The sequence below is a fragment of the Chlorocebus sabaeus genome, chromosome 6, assembly GCF_047675955.1.
Source record: "Chlorocebus sabaeus isolate Y175 chromosome 6, mChlSab1.0.hap1, whole genome shotgun sequence".
Classification (NCBI taxonomy): Eukaryota; Metazoa; Chordata; class Mammalia; order Primates; family Cercopithecidae; genus Chlorocebus; species Chlorocebus sabaeus.
In genome coordinates, this window is record NC_132909.1 from 5103825 (window position 1) to 5126629 (window position 22805).

At 42.9% G+C, this 22805-nt stretch overlaps 1 protein-coding gene across 1 annotated transcript; it reads left to right on the forward strand.

Annotated features, from left to right (window-relative positions):
* The first annotated feature begins 2265 nt into the window (after nucleotides 1-2265).
* Nucleotides 2266-22112, forward strand: ZNF665 (zinc finger protein 665). The gene is made up of 5 exons (XM_037991445.2): nucleotides 2266-2627; nucleotides 3456-3517; nucleotides 3643-3698; nucleotides 10679-10805; nucleotides 16186-22112. The coding sequence occupies exons 1-5, from the start codon at nucleotides 2266-2268 to the stop codon at nucleotides 18075-18077; spliced, it is 2499 nt and encodes an 832-aa protein (XP_037847373.2). The 3' UTR covers nucleotides 18078-22112.
* The last annotated feature ends 693 nt before the right edge of the window (nucleotides 22113-22805 follow it).

Consider the following 22805-nt stretch of genomic DNA (forward strand, 5'->3'; position numbering starts at 1 on the left):
CAACCAAAAGATTGGGGTGAAAGAGGAATAAGAAGTGAAACAAGTTGCAAGAATGGAGCAGAACAGGTGGAAGAGAAGGAATAGAGGGAAGGAGAAACAGCAGGAGAGGAGAAGGGCTCAAAATGAGGAGCAGCGACCCAGGCTGAAACACAGACAAGAAAAAAAGCCAGAGAGAGGAGAATGAGAGATGTACAGAATGAGGGAGGAAACACACAGGAAGGAAGAAAGAGGAGGACTTTGGCCCAGGTGCGTGGTGGTTTCATTGGGTATGGATAATTACATCGTGATATATTGATTTCTGTGTCCATAATCTAACAATTTTTTTTTTTTTTTTCCTTGAGACAGAGTCTCTATTGCCCGGGCTGGAGTGCAACGGCATGATCTCAGCTCACTGTAACTCCGCCTCCTGTGTTCAAGCGATTCTCGTGCCTCAGCCTCCCGAGTAGCTGGGATTACAGGCATGCACCACATCACCTGGCTAACTTTTGTATTTTTAGTAGAGATGGGGTTTCACTATGTTGACCAGGCTGGTCTCGAACTCCTGACCTCAGGTGATCCACCCACTTCAGCCTCCCAAAGTGCTGGGATTACAGGTGTGAGCTACTGTGCCCGGCCCCTAATAATCTAACAAATTTTATATGTATATATTTTGTTTCTGTTGTGGAGATGCTGGTGAGAATTGCAAAAGTCCTGTCTGTAAGACATGTGCATTTTATAATTCCTGGCATCAGAGGTTAGCTTCTATTTGCAATCTCTATTCTACCAGAGGGCAGTGACTTGACTCATTCAGTTGTCGGTCACTCTCTTTCCTTTTCCTAGGATGGGGTAATATGTAGGCAAGTGTATGAATGAGGAGGAAAAACTAAAGTGTTTTTCCTACCCTCATAATCAGCTAATGAACACTAAACAAAGAATGCATCGCCTCTCATCACCAAAATGTGTGGGGTGGGGATTTCTCCCCACCAACACGCAATTCTTCAACAGACACTACCTGACTGTCCTATAATTTAATTCAATTCAGACACTGTCTACCCAGAGTTAGCATTAGATTCCACTAGTTGAGGGTTCCCACTTCAGATACCAGCCCCAAGTCCCAGATTCTGAGCTTCGGACCCATTGAGTATAAATTGGGGATTCTCCTTATCCCTTCCTGAGGTGCTATTAATTTGCCAGAGCAGCTTGTAGAACTCAGGGAAACATTTTCCTTGGTTTACCCCATTGTTGTTGTTGTTGTTGTTGTTGTTTTTTGAGACGGAGTATCGCTCTGTCGTCCAGGCTGGAGTGCAGTGGCTGGATCTCAGCTCACTGCAAGCTCCGCCTCTCGGGTTCACGCCATTCTCCTGCCTCAGCCTCCCGAGTAGCTGGGACTACAGGCGCCCGCCACGTCGCCCACCTAGTTTTTTTGTATTTTTTAGTAGAGACGGGGTTTCACCGTGTTTGCCAGGATGGTCTCGATCTCCTGACCTCGTGATCCGCCCGTCTCGGCCTCCCAAACTGCTGGGATTACAGGCTTGAACCACCGCGCCCAGCCACCCCATTGTTTTTTGTTTGTTTGTTTGTTTGTTTGTTTTTGAGATGGAGTCTTGCTCTGTTACCCAGGCTGGAGTGCAATGGCACGATCTTGGTTCACTGTAACCTCCGCTTCCTGGGCTCAGCAATTCTGCCTAAGCCTCCCAGGTAGCTGGGATTGCAGGCATCCGCCGCCACGCCCGGGTAATTTTTGTATTTTTAGTAGAGAAGGGGGTTCACCATGTTGGCTAGGCTAGTCTTGAACTCCTGATCTCAGGTAACCCACCCACCTTGGCCTCCCAGAGTGCTGGGATTACAGGCATGAGCTACCGCACCCAGCCTACCCAACTGTTATAAAGGATACTACAAATCATACAGATGAATGGTTTTAGTAAGTTAATTGAATCCAAGGAAGGGATTAAGAGAATCACAGTATTTATCTGGTGAGAGTGTAGCCAAGAGTTACTACTAGCATATAGCACACTGAGATCTTCACCTGGGAGATCTCACAGTGTCAGAGTCGGGTGAAATTGTAGGACGCCCCTCTCTCCGCCACTGGGAGTCCACTGCAGAACTGGTCATTGTGGGAAAAACTACACACATTTTGGTGACTGTAGGTGAAGTATTCTGGGTTGAGTGTAACAATAGTATGAACAGTTTGATTTTTTCCTGTCTCAAACAGTAAAGGGAAGAGCTCTCCAGCAGGCCCACCCACCTGTCTTAAGGCCTGCGATCTCAACTCAGTAGGTACTGGGAATGGACTGTCCCTGCTCCGGGCTGTTGCTGGTTCTTCAGTTGTGCACCACAGTCTTAGGACGGTGGCACTCCCTCCTCCACTGCATCAACTTTTACTTCAAGGGAATTATTTTGATGAGCATATCCAGATTAGTGGTCTTGTCTATTCACATACACACACACACACACACACACACACACACGCCTGTACCAACGCACATGATTAAATTTTGTACCTTTTTTAGAGATGGGGTTTTGCCATGTTGCCCAGGCTGGTCTCAAACTCCTGAGCTCAAGCATCAAGCAGTCCACCCACCTGTGCCTCCCAAAATGCTGAGATTACAGGCAAGAGCCACTGCACCCAGCCTAAACATTCTTTGGAGGTGGGAAAAAAATTGTTTGAAGACCTCAGCCCTGCCTGACCTGCTCCCCTAGGACCTCTCTGACCTCATCTCCTGCCTGCGTCTTCCTCGCTCCCTCTGCTCCAGCCACTCAGGCCCCTTTCCTTTTCTGGGGTCCCCAAGTTGCTCCTGCCTCAGGGCCTTCACATGGGTGGTCCCTGTGCCTAGGACTCTGGCCCCTCAGCTGCAGGTGCAAACACCCTTCCTAACCCAGGTCTTTGTTCTGATATCACTTCCTCAATGGGGACTTCTGTGACCCTCTCCCTGACCCCCGCTTCAGCATTCCATCCCCACCCCCACCCTCACCTCTGGCCCACATTGGCTGCTCTGCATGTTTCTCTGTGCTGCTTCACCTTCCACTGTCTGGATCCTGGTGACAACAAGGCCCCCAGGAGAGTAGAGCCAGAAGGTGGGGGGCTGTGCTGGGCTTGGCCCCTCTCAGTGGAGCTCAAGAACGCTGAGGCATTTTGCAAATACATCTCTTATGCCCCCTTAGCAGAGATTTTCATTCAAGTAAGTTGCAGCCCAGCTTCAATGACATTTAAGATGGGTTCTATTCTGTTATTCTGTATCTACCACTGAGCACCAGGGCACTGCTGATGGTTTCTGAAGGCTGAGATCAGCCTGTGATCCACAGAGGGGAGTAGGGCTGTGCTTTGCATGGGGTTTGGTCAGGGCTGGGTCTGTGTCCTGAACGGAGGAAGCTCATTCCAGCCCAGCTCCCCACTGCTGCAGCCTGTGTGTGGGCCTCTCCAGGAGGGGAGCGGGTTCTCAAGAAAGAGGTCAGAAACTCACTTGTTTTTCCTGTAGGAGTTTCTTAGCCCTGCATCTTTTCTGGTGCAGTGGGCGGCAGAGGATCATCTTTCCACAGGGTAAGGTCTTCCCTGTGTATGAGGTTATGGCACAGGGAGGGGGTGTGTTGATTCTAACCAATAAACAGCATAGTTTTGACATTCAGGATTGAATTCTAAAGTCTCTTTCATGTTACCCAAGGTAGAATCCTGGAAGAAGAGGAAGAGGAAAGCAGAGGAGTCAGGGATGGCTCTTCCTCAGGTGAGATGATATTCTCGGTGGATTGTTCTGTCTCCTTCCTTTCAGAAACGCTGGGCCTTGGAGTGGGGAATCTTCTCTGAGTCTGAAGCGTCCTGCCTGACAGGTTTGCTCACACTCACCCATGCCTTCCCTCAGTCCCTCTCATCGCGCTTAGATTCCATCTCTCGTGACCCAGTGACATGAACTTGGGAATAGGCGGCACTGGGCATGGTCCTGGGAAGGGCCCACACCAGACATGGATGGAGATGGGGTGAGGGCCCCGTGGTGTCAGTGCTGTTGGGCAACACAGATTGTTCAGGCCATATTTGAATATATTGCCAGCTCTGTGTAAATTCTGATAAGAGAAGCTGGTTATGAAGTCAGATGTTACTGTGTACAAGCACTCACGAAATGCTGTAAAATGAGACCACTGTGGGGAAAGCTTTGTAGCCTCATTTATATTACATTTGATGCCGAACAAGTGAGTCACTGTGTTTCTGACTCCAAACTCCTTTTTTGTTTGTTTGTTTAGACAGAGTCTTGCTCTGTTGCCTAGGCTGGAGTGCAGTGACGCAATCTCAGCTCACTGCAACCTCTGCCTCCTGGGTTCAAGTGATTCTCTTGCCATGGCCCCCCAAGTAGCTGAGACTACAGGCGTGCATCACCATGCCTGGCTATTTTTTTGTATTTTTAATAGAGATGGGGTTTCACCATGTTGCCCAGGCCGGTCTCCAACTCGTGAGCTCAAGCGATGTACCCGCCTCGGCCTCCCAAAATGCTGGGATTACAGGCGTGAACCACCGCTCCCAGCCTTTATTACTTATATTCAACCAAGAGAGAAACTTATCCCTCAGGCAGCGCCCTGAAAAGACAGAATATGGATGAATGTTTTCATACTTTTCCTCTCCCAGGAGAAATGGGAAATTGGTGTTTTTCTTGCAGTGACACTGCATCATGCCAGGGTAAGGCCGCTGTGAGCAGATGTCCTGTATTTTCCTACTAGACTTCTGTTAAGAGTTCCAACCTCTTAAATGGTTACTGGATTTCTCACAAAGGCAATTGGTTCATATATTGTTACTAAATTTGTGTCTCCATGGTGGAGGTAGTGTTTGGGAGTTCCTATTCCTCTATTTTATTGACATCATCACTTTAGTACAGTTTTATAATTTCTTTAAATAGGTGTGGAAATGTATTTTAATAGGTAGCATTGTATCATTCCTAATGTACTCGTGAGATGCGTTGTATGTTTAATGAGAGCTGCTAAAGAAAGAATGAAGATTGTTTTCACAGTGTTGTTATTAGTTCTTATACTTCAATGCGTTCTTTTCCTAGGTTGTGAGTATGTCATCTGTTAGTTTTAACAGATCTAGCTCCTACTTTACCATTTTCTTGGTCTCAGCTCAGGCATGCTCTGAAGTGGGCTTTAGCTGGAGCCTTAGTGAGCCCCATTTTCTCTCTTTTTTTTTTTTTGATACAAGGTCCGGCCCTGTCGCCCAGTCTGGAGTGCAGTGGTGCAATCTCGGCTCACGGCAGCCTCCACCACCTGGGCTCAAGCCAACCTCCCACCTCAGCCTCTCAAGTAGCTGGGACTACACGTGCATGCCACCACACCCAGCTAATTTTTATATTTTTTGTAAAGATGGGGGTCTCGCTATTTTGCCCAGGATCGTCTTGAATTCCTGAGCTCAAGCAATCCACCCGCCTTGGCCTCCCAAAGTGTTAGGATTATAGGCATGAGCCATCGCGCTCAGCCCATTTTCTCCATTTTAATTTAGAGCAAATGCATCCAGCATTTACTGCTTGATTATGTGTTTGGTGAAATTTTCTTGTTTAATATTAGCTTTTGGGTATTTTTCAAATTTCCTTTTTGAACTGATTTTTAATTATCCAATAATTTCTTTGAGTAAATATTGTTGCAATATATACTTCTTAAGTCTATTAAATTAATGTATGATATTAAAAAATGTCCTAACCTTATGTTATGATTTCATGAGTAAAATAAACTAAAACCTCCATTGGGCTTTTGTTAATGCCTAAATATCTAAATTTAACTGGAAAAAATGGTATCTGTATTTTTAATAATTGTATTTAATACCAATTGGAGTACAAGTTCTTACATATTTTTGTTTTAGCATTTTTACAGCTTAACTTACAAAAATGTTTATAAACTAAATTAAGTACAATTCATGCATTTTAATTGTCCCAGACTTTCTGAAATGCACATGAGCAAAAAAGACAACTAAAGATATCATCAAAAACAAATACATCATTGAGACACATCTCTTTATTTCACTTAACTGGTATGTGTGATGTGCGCACATGACTACGTAGATGCATACGCCCATGGTTTTATAAAAGACATACCATGATTTAAATAAATTGTATGTGTTTTATCATTTGAAATCATAATTTAAAATATTTTTATGGCCTTAAGTTTGTTCTCCGCTGCCTTTTTTTTTTTTTTTTTTTTTTTTGAGATGGAGTTTCACTCTTTCACTCAGGCTGGAGTGAAGGAACACAATCTTGGCTCACTGCAATTTCCCCCTCCTAGGTTCAAGCAATTCTCCTGCCTCAGCCTCCCAAGTACCTGGGATTACAGGTGTCTGCCACCACACTTGGCTAATTTTTGTATTTTTAGTAGAGATGGGGTTTTCCATGTTGGCCAGGCTGGTCTCGAACTCCTGACCTCGGGTGATCCATCTGACTCGGCCTCCCAAAGTGCTGGGATTACAAGTGTGAGCCATCGCGCCCAGCCTGTTCTCCACTATCTATTAATGAACTAATAGGATAGTAACATATGGGCATAAATGCGTTTGTGTATATAATGACCTTTGGTGAAGTTCCATATTGTGACCCTTGAACTTGTTTCAGTTTTTCTCAGTTAGGTGACCCTGTGTCAATTTACTTTTGGTGCTGTTTAGTTAAAACAACTCAAACACCATGTTTCCCTCTGCTCTCACACCAACACCACAATCCACACAGAAGACTTCTGTGGCCACGTGCGAGGAATTTCTCCCCACCAACAAACAGCGAGCAACCAACTGGCCGTCCTCCAGTTCATTTCCAACACTGTCTGCCTGAAGATAGTGTCAGATCTCACAGATTGATGGCTCAGTTCCCAATTGCACATCCAGGCCTCTGAAACTTCTGACCGACCAACCTCAAGTGGAGGTTCCCATGAACCCTTCTTTAATTTGCTAGAGCAACGCTTAGAGGTCAGAGAAACACTCAGTTTTACAGGCTGATTATAAATACTATTACAGAAGATACCAGTGGAGAGATGCATAAGGTGAGGTATGGGGAAAGGGGTGCAGAGCTTCCCTGCCCTCCCTGGGTATGCCGTCCTCCAGGAACCTCCACATGTCAGCCATCTGGAAGCTCCCTGAACCCACTGCACTCCAGCCTGGGTGACAAAGCAAAACTCCGTCTCCGAAACAACAAACAAAAAAAGAAATTTACATATTTCTACAAAACTCATAGCCACTTTTATCTTTATTTTCTCTTGATTCTACCCAAATTTCCAGTGACAAAGTCCCGAATTTAGTGCTGAAATTAGGCTTTTACATGTGCTTTCTTCTATAAGTGTGACATTGTAATAAAAGAAGTGGTTTGTTGTCCTTGATAATCTCATTTGGCTCCTGTGTAGTTCTTTGAGATAATTCCCTTGCCAGCTGGTTGTCTTACAAATGTGTGCAAAGTATATTATACTACTTTATGCAAACTATATTATACTACTTTATGCAAACTACTATATTATACTACTTTATGCAAACTATATTATACTACTTTATGCAAAGAGACAGACACTACGTTTTACTATATCTTTCTAGGACTTTTTATTCTGTTTTCAGTTTAAATTTGCTTACCCCTGAGATTTTAAAGTCTCTTTCTTCATAAAACACTATGTGAACTGGAATATATTAACACATTCTGTGGCCAGTTTTGCTCAACATCATTTTACCCTTCATTCTCCAACGTTCTCTCATTTCTTGTACTTCTTTATTTATTTGTACTTGTTTATTTTTCCTTTTATTATTATTTTTACTTTTTTGTAGAAATAAGGTCTTGCTATGTTGCCCAGGCTGGTCTCAAACTCCTGGGTTCAAACAGTCTGCCTGCCTTGGCCTCCCAAAGTGCTGGGACTACAGGATGAACCACCATGCCCGGCCAACTTCTTTATTTTTTAAAGCTCATTTTCACAGTAGTTGAGAGGATTTCAGCCACAGTGTAGCATCTTGAAGACTGGGAAAATTCTTTCCTAACCAGTTTAATGACCAAGAAACTATTCAGACCAATCTACATGTCAGTCATTCACAGTAGAATGGTAAACCAAAGAGCCGTGGGCAGCTGCTGATACATGTTGCACAAAAGGATGTTGGGAATCTCTTAGACATTGGTACATGTTGTTACATAAATGAATTCTTCCAAAATGACCTCCCTTTCAGAACCTTGGACAGATACATTGACTCCTTTGTGCTGATCTCAAGACACTGAGATTCTAAAATGAAAACTCTGAAGGCGCTTGACTATGTAGCCTTCCTTAATGCTTTAGCATTCCAGACCGCCTACTTACTCTCTTTGGAAGATTACTCAGGGCTTTGTGAGCTGCTCTTTCAGGTAGCTTGTCTGTTGCTTAACTGATTGCTTAGGTTTAATTTTAATTCCTAGATACCTGGGTATAGGTACTTGCTCTGTCATTTTTAGCTCCTTGACCTGAGACAGATTTCTCGGCGTGTCTGTGAAACAGCTGTCCCCACAGTAAAATGGGAGCAGATCTTTCTCTCATGGGCTACAGTGTTGTACGTGTTAGTACACATAAAGGATTTAAAATGCTACCTCACATATGGACCTTGTTCTTAAATCCCTATCATTGCTATTGCTCTCATCATAGTTTTAAGACTCTGACTTGTTTTTTCTTCAAAGCCACTGTGGATGTTGTCATCCTTGAAGACACCACTCATTCTCTAGGTCATCTAGATGCTGAATATTACTTGATGTATCAGACGTAATATCTATCTAAAGCTGGTAGAGATGAACTTGTGCTGGGCTTTTTTCTTTTGTTTTGCTTGTCCCCCTGTTGCCCGGGCTGGAGTGCAGTGGCACCATCTTGGCTCACTGCCACCTCTGCCTCCCAGGTTCAAGCAATTTCCGGCTAATTTTTGTATTTTTCATAGAGACAGGGTTTCACCATGTTGGCCAGGTTGGTCTCGAACTCCTGACCTCAAGTGATTCCCCCACCTTGGCCTCCCAAAGTGCTAGGATTACAGGCATGAGTGAGCCACTGCGCCCAGCCAATTTTGTATCTGTATATTTATTTATTGTCCACAAAACAGAAATTTACACTAATTTAGAGGATATCATAACCTCTTAGGGAAAAGAATAATAAAACAGGATTAAGCAGACATAACTTGCTCAAGTAAACCTTAGTGTGTGAGAATATAGGGAAAAACTGATTCAGTTTTTTTTTTTTTTGAGAGTCTCGCTCCCAGGCTGGGGTGCAATGGCGTGATCTTGGCTCACGACAACCTCCACCTCCCAGGTTCAAATGATCCTCCTGCTTCACCTCCCGAGTAACTGGGATTACTGGTGCCCACCACCATGCCTGGCTATTTTTGTATTTTTAGTAGACACGAGGTTTCGCCACGTCGTCCAGGCTGGTCTCGAACTCCTGACCTCAGGTGATCCACCCGCCTCGGCCTCTCAAAGTGCTGGGATTACAGGCGTGAGTCACCGCGCCCAGCCGGATACAGTTTCTTCTACTACTTGCGACACAGAGTGCTTCCGTTCTCCCAGAAGTGTTGGGTTTTCCATCACATCAATCAAGCAATTCTGCAGTGGATATGACCTGGGTGTCCTCCCATTCAGTTCAATTCTGACGCTGTCTGGATATAGCATCACATCCCACAGGTATAGGGCTCAGTCCCACAAGGGTGCAGCCACCTCAGTGCCATTCGCAAACACAGGTTGTGGCTTGGGTTTCTCGCTAACCGGCTTAAGGTGTAAATTCTCATGACCTCTTCATTGGGATCAATTAATTTGTTACAGTGGCTCACAGAACTCAGGGAAACACTTGATTCATATTGATTCATTTATTGCTCAGGATATAACAAAGAATGCAGATGGAAGCGATCTATTGGGTGACATAGGGAGGAGCTCTGAGCTTCCATGCCCTCTGTGGGTGCACCACTCAAGGAGCCTCCATGTTATCAGCTGCCCCAATTGCTCCTCAGAACCTTAATTTTTTGCATTTTTATGGAAGCTTCATTACATAGGCATGACTGTTTACATTATTGGCCATAGATGTTCAACTGAAACTTCAGCCCTTCTTCCCTTTTGCAGTGTTGGAGATTGAGCCTGGAAGTCCCAACCCTGTAATCTTTTATTTATTTATTTATTTTTATTTTTATTTACTTATTTTGAGACAGAGTCTCATTCTGTCATCCAGGCTGGAGTGTAGTGGCGTGATCTCAGCTCACTGCAACATCTGCCTCCCAGGTTGAAGTGATTCTCCTGCCTCAGCCTCCTGAGTGGCTGGGATCACAGGTGTGCGCCACCATGCCTGGCTAATTTTTGTATTTTTAGTAGAGACAGGGTTTCACCGTGTTGGCCAGGCCTGTCTAGAACTCCTGACCTCAAGTAATCTACTGGCTTCGGCCTCCCAAAGTGCTGGGATTACAGACGTGAGCCATGGCACCTGGCCTAACCCTGTAATCTTGTCTTGGTCTTTCCAGTGTCCAGCCCACACCGTGAAGCTATCTAGCGGCCTTCAGCCACCAGTTAGTCTCACTGACGTACAAAAAGATACTTATCACCTCACAGATTTCAAGTGAGCTCTTTTCAGGAAAAGGGATGAAGATCAAATCTATATGTACCATGATCACAGCCTGGATGTGTCAGTCTGCTTACTTGAATTGAACCTATTCTTACAGCTCTCTCCTCGTTTTATGTGAAGATTCAAATTTGCCTCATAGTCACTTGGTGAAATGTGTTTTTCATTTTAGGCACAGCTGACATTCAAGGATGTGGCCATAGAATTCTCTCAGGAGGAGTGGACATGCCTGGACCCTGCTCAGAAGATTTTGTACAGGGACGTCATGTTGGAGAACTACAGGAACCTGGTCTCACTGGGTAAGGATGACTTTCTTTTAGAAGTCAAGGTCTGTTCTTGTGTATGTTTTCATTTTCCCTTGTGAGTCTCTTGAGAGCCCCTGCATTCCTCGATGAGGATTGATGACCTGTTGATTCAGAAGTGAAAAGCCTGATCATGCAAAATCTGGACTTTAATCTTGCCGTTTCTTGAGATGGTCTGCCCACTTTGTGGAGAGTTTTAGAGCTTTGTATGCATAATACCTCATACCAGACTTTTAAAATGTTTGATTTTCTGTTTTCTACTTCTGTGCTTTTGATTAAGTGGTTCATGGACGAAAGCTAGATATCTGTGTCGTGTGGTGTTTCCTAACCACTCAGGAGGCATTCAGTGGATCAACTGTTGAAATGTTTTTCCAACTCTATCTGCAGTTTCCTCTCTTCTCGTGTTAACCTAAGGGTGCAGTTCTGGAAAAGCCACAGCACATTATATTTCTTTTTCTTTTTTCTCTCTCTCTCTCTTTTTTTTTTTTTTTTGAAATGGAGTTTCACTCTTCTCACCCAGGCTGGAGTGCAATAGCACGATCTCGGATCACTGCAACTGCAACCTCCGCCTCCTGAGTTCAAGTGATTCTCCTGCCTCAGCCTCCTGAGTAGCTGGGATTATAGGCTTTAGCCACCACGCCCAGCTAATTTTTGTATTTTTAGTACAGACAAGGTTTCACCATGTTGGCCAGGCTGGTCTTGAACTCCTGACCTCAGGTGATCTGCACATCTCAGCCTCACAGAGTGCTGGGATTACAGGTGTGAGCTACCATGCCTGGCCTTCTTTCTTTTCGTAAGCAGGAATCTCTCCTTTTGATCTGAGTATTATCTCCTTGTTGGAACAAGGGAAGGAGCCCTGGAATGTAGACAGCCAAGAGAAAATAGCAAGTGGGAGTGGATCAGAGGTGTAATTACAGGTCAGAGTTCAGATGGGCAGAGAGAAAGTGTCTCATTAGACAGTGTTTGAGAAACACCCTGCAAATGGGAGAATTTTTTGGGAAAATAAAAGTTTATATCCTGTGATCACTGATAAGAATTTTTTTCCCTACCACTTAATACTCTGTTCTTTAGATGTGTAAAAGTTTCTCCTTCCAACCTGCAGTGGTGCTACAGCCCAAACAGCAACACATGCAAAGTCTTTTTTTTTTTTTTTTTTTTTTTTTGAGACGGAGTCTGGCTCAGTCGCCCAGGCTGGAGTGCAGTGGCGCGATCTCGGCTCACTGCAAGCTCCGCCTCCCGGGTTCACGCCATTCTCCTGCCTCAGCCTCCCGGGTAGCTGGGACTACAGGCGCCCGCCACCTCGCCCGGCTAATTTTTTGCATTTTTAGTAGAGACGGGGTTTCACCGTGTTAGCCAGGATGGTCTCGATCTCCTGACCTCGTGATCCGCCCGCCTCGGCCTCCCAAAGTGCTGGGATTATAGGCGTGAGCCACCGCGCCCGGCCACATGCAAAGTCTTGATCATGACCTACAACCGTCTGTTACTTGGTTTCTATGAACTCTTGGTTACTTTCAAAAGGGTTGCTTTCCTCCTTAGTCTCTCCTTCTGTGCTTCATTCAATCAAAAATCCTTATTTTTCTGTCCACAGAGATCAGACGTGAGGCCTCCATAGTTATGACAAGTGCCCCATTCATATTTTATCCCATTTCATGAGCTTGGAAGATAGAAAACGTTGGCTGCTCCTCCTTTGCACCTGGGGCCCCAGAAACTTCACGGAGCTGTCTTAAGCTTTCTTCGCCTGTTGAGGTCTCAGCTACTTCTCCTATTCCACTTTGCGACAGTTTGTGGATGTGGCTGACAAGGGGAGTGGGTTGATCTTCCGAGATGATTAGCCAAATTGTTAAGTACAATGGACAGAAACTTTCTCTTTTTGATCCCAGTCCTATATGGGGTGTGTATCCTATTTTTTTACACTTGAGCATGGGATTCACTGAGCAAAAAGAACAAACCCGGAGGCATCACACTACCTTATTTCAAACTATATTACAAAGATATAGTAATTAAAACAGGATAGTACTTCCTTAAAAATAGACACATCAACCAGTGGAACAGAATAGAAAGAGTAAAAAGAAAGCCGGATGCGGTGGCTCACCCCCGTAATTCCAGCACTTTGGGAGGCTGAGGTGGGTGGATCACGAGGTCAGGAGTTCGTGACCAGCCTGTCCAATATGGTGAAACCCTGTCTCTACTAAAAATACAAAAATTAGCCAGGTGTGGTGGTCAGCTACTCGGGAGGCTGAGGCAGAAGAATCACTTGAACCCAGGAGGCAGAGACTGCAGTTAGCTGAGATTGCGCCACTGCACTCCAGCCTGGGCAACAGAGTGAGATTCCATATCAAAAAAAAAAAGTGAAGAAAAAAAACAAATGATGAGGCCAGGCGCAGTGGCTCAAGCCTGTAATCCTAGCACTTTGGGAGGCCGAGACGGGTGGATCACGAGGTCAGGAGATCGAGGCCATCCTGGCTAACACGGTGAAACCCTGTCTCTACTAAAAAATACAAAAAACTAGCCGGGTAATGTGGCAGGCGCCTGTAGTCCCAGATACTCGGGAGGCTGAGGCAGGAGAATGGCACGAACCCGGGAGGCGGAGCTTGCAGTGAGCTGAGATCCGGCCACTGCACTCCAGCCTGGGCGACAGAGCGAGACTCCGTCTCAAAAAAAAAACAAAAAACAAATGATGAATAGATGGCCAATTGGCTTTTGACAGAGGTGCCAAGAACACACAATGAAAAAAGGACAGTTTTTTCAATAAGTGTTGCTAGAAAAACTCAATATCCACACACAGGAGAATGAAATGGATGTTAATCTCACATCAGATACCAAAATTGATTCAAAATGTATTAAATACTTAAACGTAAGACCTGATAATGTAAAACTACTAGAAGCAATCGTAGGGGAAAACCTACATGACGTGATCCAGGCAATGATTTTTTGGCCTTGAGGCCAGAAGCTTATGCAACAAAAGCAAACAGATAAATGGGGTAGCATCTACTGAAAATCACCACAAAGGGAACAATTAACATAATGAAGAGACAACCTACGGATTGTGAGAAAGCATTTGCAATTTGTATATTTGACACCAATTTAATGTCCAAAATGTATGAGAAATCAAAACTACTCAATAGCATGAAAACAAACCAATTAAAAAATGGCCAAAGGATCTCAATATACATTTTTTTTTCCTTTTTATTTTTTTTTTTTTGAGACAGAGTCTCGCTCTGTCACCCAGGCTGGAGTGCAGTGGCACAATCTCGGCTCACTGCAATCTCTGCTTCCCAGGTTCAAGCGATTCTCCTGCCTCAGCCTCCCAAGTAGCTGGGACTACAGGTGCGTGCCACCATGCCTGGCTAATTTTTGCATTTTTGGTCACCATGTTGGCCAGGCTGGTCTCAAATCCCTGGTCTCAGGTGATCTGCCCAACTTGGCCTCACAAAGTGCTGAGATTAGACGTGAGCCTCAATATACAGTTCTTGAAGGAAGACAAATAGCCAACGACATCACTACTTGCAGAGATGCACATTTAAAGCAGAATAAAATATCATATAGCTGTCAGAATGGCTACTGTCAGAAGGACAAAAGATATGTGTTAGCAAAGATATGGAGATTAGGGGGTTCTCATATACTATTGATTGAATGTAAATTAGTCTAGGCATTATGAATCTTCTATGGAAATTTCTCAAAAAAAATAAAAATAAAAGTACTATATTATCCAGCAATCCCACTTCTGGGTATACAGTTGGCCCTTGAACAGCACAGGTTTGAATTCCATGGGTCATCTTATACATGGGTTTTATTCCAGTAAATATATTGGAAATTTTTAAAGACATTTGCAACAATTTGATAAAGCAGACAAATTGCATAAACTAAAATATCATAAAAATTAAGAAAAAATTAGGTACGTCATGAATGCATAAAGTACTACTCTATTATTTATCACCAGAAAAAAAATACACAAATCTGGCTCTTAAGCTGCTTGCTAGAGCCCGCTCCCACTCTGTGGAGTGTACTTTCATTTCAATAAATCTGTGCTGTTCTTTTGTTGCCAAAAAAAACCAAAAACAAAACCAAACAAAACAAAAACACACAAATCTGGCTGGATGCGGTGGCTCACGCCTGTAATCCCAGCACTTTGGGAGGCCAAGGTGGGTGGATCACCTGAGGTCAGGATTTCAAGACCAGCTGGCCAACATGATGAAACCCTGTCTCTACTAAACATACAAAAAGTAGCTGGGCGTGGTGGCACATGCCTGTAATCCCAGCTAGTTGGGAGGCTGAGGCCGGAGAATCACTTGAACCTGGGAAGCAGAAGTTGCAGTAAGCCAAGATCGCACCACTGCACTCTAGCCTGGGCGTCAGAACGAGACTCCATTTCAAAAAAAAAACAAATCTATGATAAAAAAGTAAAACTTATCAAAACTTATACACACACTTACTGCATGTGACACCATTTGCAGTCAAGAATAATATAAACAGGCTGGGCGCAGTGGCTCATGCCTGTAATCTCAGCACTTTGGGAGGCCAAGGCGGGTGGATCACGAGGTCAGGAGCTGAAGACCAGCCTGGCCAAGATGGTGAAACGCTGTCTCTACTAAAAATACAAAAATCAGCTGGGCGTGGTGGCAGGCACCTGTAATCCCAGCTACTCAGGAGGCTGAGGCAGAGAATTGTTTGAACCCGGGAGGCGGAGGTTGCAGTGAGCCGAAATCTCGCCACTGCACTCCAGCCTGGGTGACACAGCGAGACTATATTCCAGTTCTTATGTCCTGTGCTGGTTCTGAAGTAGAACTCCTCTTTTCTTTCTTTCTTTTTTTTTTTTTCCAATTCAAAAAGTTTTTTCTGACATTTTAAAATTGAATTCCTCCTCATTTTTTCAGTGCTATTATTTTTTTCCAATTCAAAATTACTACTTCTTTAATTATTCATTACGTATGTTTGCTGTGAGTTATTTACCATTACAGTATATCACGTTGTGCTTTAGCATTTACTTGTGCATAACAAATATGCTTTAAATAGGCACAATATAAGAATTCTTTCTCTTGAATTCTAAGACAGCTATATAAAACATATTGCCAATTGGTAGCCTTGCGTTATGGTTGGAAAGTACTCCTTTCAGGGCCAATATGGGTTTATACAATATGAGGGTTTTGTTCACAGATTGTTTAAAACTAGGATCCCCTACTATTTGAATTACATGTTACCACCTTTTCTTTGATAAGGAATCCTAGTCCTTTTGTGTTCTGAAAAATTATGGTTCTGAAGAATCATAAGTCTGTTCAACATAACTATTACTTTTGGTGTAACATTAGGTTTTTCAATGGGAAATAATTATTTATGTACTATAATTAATTGGAAACCTATGGTTCTTTATATCTTACAGATATCTCTTGTAAATGTGTAAACAAGGATCTGCCACCAAAGGGGAAGAACAGTATGGGAGAAGCATTCCACATGGTGAAGTTGGAGAGACTTGAAAGCTGTGATGAAGCCCTGTCCTTCCAGGAAGTTCAGAAAAATACATATGACTTTGAGTGTCAGTGGAAAGATGATGAAGGAAATTACAAAAGAGTACTTATGTTGCAAAAAGAAAATCTCCCTGATAGAAGAGATCAACATGATAGAAGGGCTGCAGGAAACAAGCTTATTGAAAATCAGCTTGGAGTAAGTTTTCAGTCAAATCTGCCTGAACTGCAGCAATTTCAAGGTGAAGGGAAAATGTATGAATATAATCAAGTTGAGAAGTCTCTTAATAATCGGGGAAAACATTATAAATGTGATGAATGTGGCAAGGTCTTGAATCAAAACTCACGGCTAACAAGTCATAAGAGAATTCATACTGGAGAGAAGCCTTACCAGTGTAATGAGTGTGGCAAAGCCTTTACTGTTCGTTCAAACCTAACTATCCATCAGGTAATCCATACTGGAGAAAAACCTTACAAATGTCATGAATGTGGAAAGGTCTTCAGTCAACCTTCAAACCTTGCAGGTCATCGGAGAATTCATACTGGAGAGAAACCTTACAAGTGTAATGAGTGTGGTAAAGCCTTTAGAGCACATTCAAAACTAACTACACATCAGGTTATCCATACTGGAGAAAAACCTTACAAATGTAAGGAATGTGGCAAGTGCTTCACTCAAAATTCACACCTTGCAAGTCATCAAAGAATTCATACTGGTGAGAAACCTTACAAGTGTAATGAGTGTGGCAAAGCCTTTAGTGTTCACTCAAGCCTAACTACCCATCAGACAATCCACACTGGAGAAAAACCTTACAAATGTAATGAGTGTGGCAAGGTCTTCAGGCACAATTCATACCTTGCAAAGCATCGGCGAATTCATACTGGTGAGAAACCTTACAAGTGTAGTAAGTGTGGGAAAGCCTTCAGTATGCATTCAAACTTAACTAAGCATCAGATCATCCATACCGGAGAAAAACCTTTCAAATGTAATGAATGCGTCAAGGTTTTCACTCAGTATTCACACTTAGCAAATCATCAAAGAATTCATACTGGAGAGAAACCTTACAGGTGTGATGAGTGCGGCAAAGCCTTTAGTGTGAGATCAAGCCTAACTACCCATCAGGCAATTCATACTGGAGAAAAGCCTTACAAATGTAATGACTGTGGTAAGGTCTTCACACAAAATTCACACCTTGCAAGTCATCGGGGAATTCATTCTGGAGCAAAACCTTACAAGTGTGGTGAATGTGGTAAAGCCTTCAGTCAAACATCACAACTTGCAAGGCACTGGAGAGTTCATACTGGAGAAAAACCTTACAAGTGTAATGAGTGTGGCAAAGCCTTTAGTGTTCATTCAAGCCTAACTATCCATCAGACAATACATACTGGACAAAAACCGTACAAATGTAATGATTGCGGCAAGGTCTTCAGGCACAGTTCATACCTTGCAGTTCATCAGAGAATTCACACGGGTGAGAAACCTTACAAGTGTAATGAGTGTGGCAAAGCATTTAGTGTGCATTCAAACCTAGCTACCCATCAGGTCATCCATACTGGAGAAAAACCTTACAAATGTAATGAATGTGGCAAGGTCTTCACTCAAAATTCACATCTTGCAAATCATAGAAGAATTCACACTGGAGAAAAACCTTACAGGTGTAATGAGTGTGGGAAAGCCTTTAGTGTTCGCTCAACCCTAACTACCCATATGACAATCCATACTGGAGACAAACCTTACAAATGTAACGAATGTGGCAAAGTCTTCACTCAAAATTCAAACCTTGCAAAACATCGAAGAATTCATAGTGGGTAGAAACCTTACAAAGGACGCCAGGTGTGGTGGTTCATGCCTGTAATCCCAGCACTTTGAGAAGCCAAGGAGGGCAGATCACCTGAGGTCGCAAGTTCAAGACCAGGCTGGCCAACATGGTGAAATGCTGTCTTTACTAAAAACACAAAAATTAGCTGGGCATGGTGGTGCATGCCTGTAATCCCAGCTACTCGGGAGGATGAGGCAGGAGAATTGCTTGAACCTGGGAGGTGGAGGTTACAGTGAGCGAGATCATGCCATTGCACTCCAGCTCGGGCAACAAGAGTGAAACTCCATCACACACACACACATACAGACAAAGTAACCTTACAAAGGAGTGTGGCAAGTTCTTCAGCCACAAATTACTTATTTCACAACATCGGGAATTCATTCTTGAGACAATTCTTACAAATGCAGTGACTGTGGCAAACTTCTGATGAGTTTAAGCATTAACAGACATCAGAGTTCATAACAGAGAAATCCTGTGAATATACTATGTATGATAGAAGCTTTATCCAGGTTTCAGAGCTCAAAAGGCATCAAAAGATATATCTTTGATGAAATTACACAAATGTAACATGCATGCCGAGACTATTACTCCTGGACTACACCTATAGCTGAGGATTCATAGGAATAATATAACTCAGTCTCTAGTTTCCTCATAACCCTCTGATATATAATCTGCTGATTTTATACACGATTATACACCTTACATGGTGTTGTTTGGGAAAGAATCAAAGGATGGAAGGGCTCACTCACTTCACTGGGTGAGGATTATTTCTCTCCAAGCTCCTGAAGAAGAACGACGCTGCCTTTTAAAATTAAATATAGTCTGAATTAGCACTTGGAAAGGACAGAGGATAATGAACTATGATGTCACTCATCATCCTTATTGCACTCCAGGTGCCCTTCTTCTGACAGAAGGGCACTGTGGGTATGGAAAGAAATTCTCTACTGGCCAGCACGGTGACTCACGCCTGTAATCCCAGTACTTTGGGAGGCCGAGGTGGGTAGATCACCTGAGGTTAGGAGTTCGAGACCAGCCTGACCAACATGGAGAAATCCCGTCTCTACTGAAAATACAAAATTAGGCACAGTGGTGCATGCCCGTAATCCCAGCTACTCAGGAGGCTGAGGCAGGAGACTCGCTTGAATCCCGGAGGCAGAGGTTGCGGTGAGCCGAGATCACGCCACTGCACTCCAGTCCGGGCAACAAGAGCGAAACTCTGACTCAAAAAAATAAAAAAGAAAAAGAAATTCTCTACCAACAGACCATGAAATAGAGCCAGGAAGACACTCGGATTTTTATTAGAGAAGAGTAATAGCTTATTAGGAACTGATGTGTGGTACAAATAATGCAGGAAAGGCTACCTTCTCCATCAAATGCCAATAGCTGTTGCATAGCAAAGATTGATTTTTTTTTTTTTTTTTTTTTGAGACAGAGTCTTGTTCTGTCACCCAGACTGGAGTGCAGTGATGCAATCTCAGCTCACTGCAACCTCAGCCTCCTGGATTTTAGTGATTCTCCTCCCTCAGCCTCCCAAGTAGCTGGGATTACAGGCATGTACCACCACGCCTGGATAATTTTTGTATTTTTAGTAGAGATAGGGTTTTGCTGTGTTGGCCAGACTGGTCTCGAACTCCTGACGTCATGATCTGCCCGCCTCAGCCTGTCACAGTGCTGGGATTGCAGGCGTGAGCCACCGTGCCCGGCCGGCCGAGCATAGGAAGTTTAATCAAAGTAACCAGAATCCCATGTTTGTTACTAGGATTTACATTAACTGCTAGAATCACATTTTGCTACTATTTAATTAAGAATGCATCATAGATTTAATGTTTTAACTAATAAAATTTGATGTATTTTATAAGTATGAATGAATCATTTCTTGCCAACGTAGTTTTATCCTACCTCAGTAGCATACTTCATCACAGATAATAACAGTGCACCATTAAGCTATCGAAGGATCTAGAATAATGATTTCCATTGTTGGATCAAACAGCATATAATTTTCAGAAACTAAGTGTATTTTGGTTTTTTGTTTGTTTGAGATGGAGTTTCATTCTGTCACCCAGGCTGGAGTGCAACAGCGTGATCTCGGCTCACTGCAACCTCTTTCCCGGGTTCAGGCGATTCTCCTGCTTCAGCCTCCCAAGTAGCTGGGATTATAGGTGCCCACTACCACACCTGGCTAGTTTTTGTATTTTTAGTAGAGACAGGGTTTCACCATGTTGGCCAGGCTGGTCTGGAACTCCTGACCTCAAGTGATCCACCCGCCTTGGCCCCCCAAAGCTCTGGGAATATGGGCGTGAGCCACCACGCCCAGCCCAGCAACTAACTGTATTTTGCGCTTGAATTAGTCTGTCCACACTCTGCCTTGGGATACTTATGTGGTATAATGAAAATCCCATAGAAAGGATATTTCAGACTCTCATGCCCTGAAGTCTGCATTGCTCTTGATGTGTATGCACTATATTATTATATTTTTGCATGTCTCTTTCTTGCATGCCAAATAACACCTACAGCATTTATCTTGATGTACATGAAGTAAAAATACAAGTATAGTAAAAATATGACATTAGGAAACAAAAAGTATGGGGAATATGGATGAAAACAACAACATCTCTTTTTTACCCTTGGAATGATCAGTGGCAATTGGAGAAATAAATATATATATATATTTTAAGAATGAACATAACACATTCAGATTTTTTTTTTTTCCTGGTAGATAAACTACAAAGTTTGAATGTTCACCCTCATAACATTTTGATAATTTGAACTTGTGACCTCTCTACTGGAACTGTATTGAATTTCACCTAAAGTTTGTTGAGAAGTGTTATGAGACTGTTTATTACATAATGTGGGTTTCTGGGGAAAGCTGGGTAGACTTCCAAAGCTGGTCCAAAAATGGCTTGAGAGCCCAGATAAGCAATTTGCTTGGTGTGTTATATTTGATAAGGTGTGGGGCTGGGTTAGAGGAAGCTTTGTGTGGTTTGAACGTCCATCTAGTGACAAAGGAGGAAGCACTCAAGCATGATCAGTTTGACCAAATGGGCAGAACAGGAAGAGGAAGTGCAGAGCTGTAAAAGTGTTAGTAGTACAACATTACAAAATGGAGACTGACTCTAGTACACTGAATTACTTACTGTGGAAACTCCTGAATTCTTGGTTTGAGAAGACCCCAGTTTTCTTTTTTGTTTGTTTGTTTTGTTTTGTTTTTTGAGACGGAGGCTTGCTCTGTCACCCAGGCTGGAATGCAGTCGTGTGATCTCGGCTCACTACAACCTCCACCTCCCAGGTTCAAGTGATTCTCCTGCCTCAGCCTCCCAAGTAGTTGGGACTACAGGTATATGCCACCACACCTGGCTAATTTTTGTATTTTTAGTAAAGACAGGGTTTCACCATGTTGGCCAGGCTGGTCTTGAACGCCTGACTTCAATTGATCCACCCGCCTCTGCCTCCCAAAATGCTGGGATTACAGGCGTGAGCCACTGTGCCCCGCCCTAGTTTTCTTCATAGTAATAGTCTACATTTATTTTTCCGCTGTACCCATAGGACTCATTAAAAATAACACAACTGTTGAAAATGTTTTTGAAATCCTGTTTAGTTATAATGCCTAAGATATTTTTATACTAACTCAGTGAAAAATTGTGGAAAAGTTTATTACATAGTAAATGTGATTAGGCAGTTTTACTGGAAGGGCATTTCTCCAAAGGCTATGGAAATGTTCTTTTCAGTTTATGGTGTTGAACAATATATTTAATGGTTTATGTTCAATTGTAGTAAAATTACTTTTTATTTTTTAATCTGATTTTCCCTTTTATTTTTTTCTTTCATACATTGTAACCCAGATGAAAGATTTAATATTTTGTTGTCTGTGTTACTAAAGTGAAAACTATAGACTGTATATAAATAAGGGTGTTGTTTGGAGATAAAATTGTGTGACATGAAAATGTACATAAGACAATAGCAGGTATAAACTAGGTTTTCTATAAACATGAAAAAAGGGTGTCCCTATGAGTCTTTAGTTCTACCGGGATAATACGTTAGAAATACTGGAAAATTATTCTTTAGGTGAAAATAAACCCAATTGTCATGTGGTGACTATTTTCCACACTCTGTTATCCACATCTAATAGAACATTAAGAAACAGAAAACAAAAAATAGACCCAATATAGATTACAATTTTAAAATAAAAAGTACTGTGTCTAGTTACCTTCAGAACGCCCATAAAGTGACTTTGAAATTACATGATACTTAGAAATTATTGACTTAAGCATATTTTGATGCAAAGAAAGATTATGTCAAAGTTGTTTGTGGTTAATTTCAAGTGTGGAACGTAATAACGAATATAAGCAAAAATAATGCAGTTTATCTCTATTTTTTAAAAAATTCGCATGGTTTAAATGAGCAGTTGACTGGGCACAGTGGTTCACTCCTGTAATCCCAGCACTTTTGGAGGCCCAGGCAGGAGAATTGCTTGAGGCCAAGAGTTGGAGACCAGCCTGGGCTGAGACCCCCATCTTTATAAAAATATATATTTTAAAGAACAATAAAGCAGCCCTTAGTGATCTAACTTACCGGGGGCCTTAACTTTCCCATGAATTGAGCACAGGCTTGACTCTTCCACTGGGGAGAATGGGGATTTGAAATGCAAAGGAGGTTCTGATGGGCTACTGCATTAAATTGCATATCCTCCAGGTAGGGCGCTGCATTTCCCATTCTACTTTGCA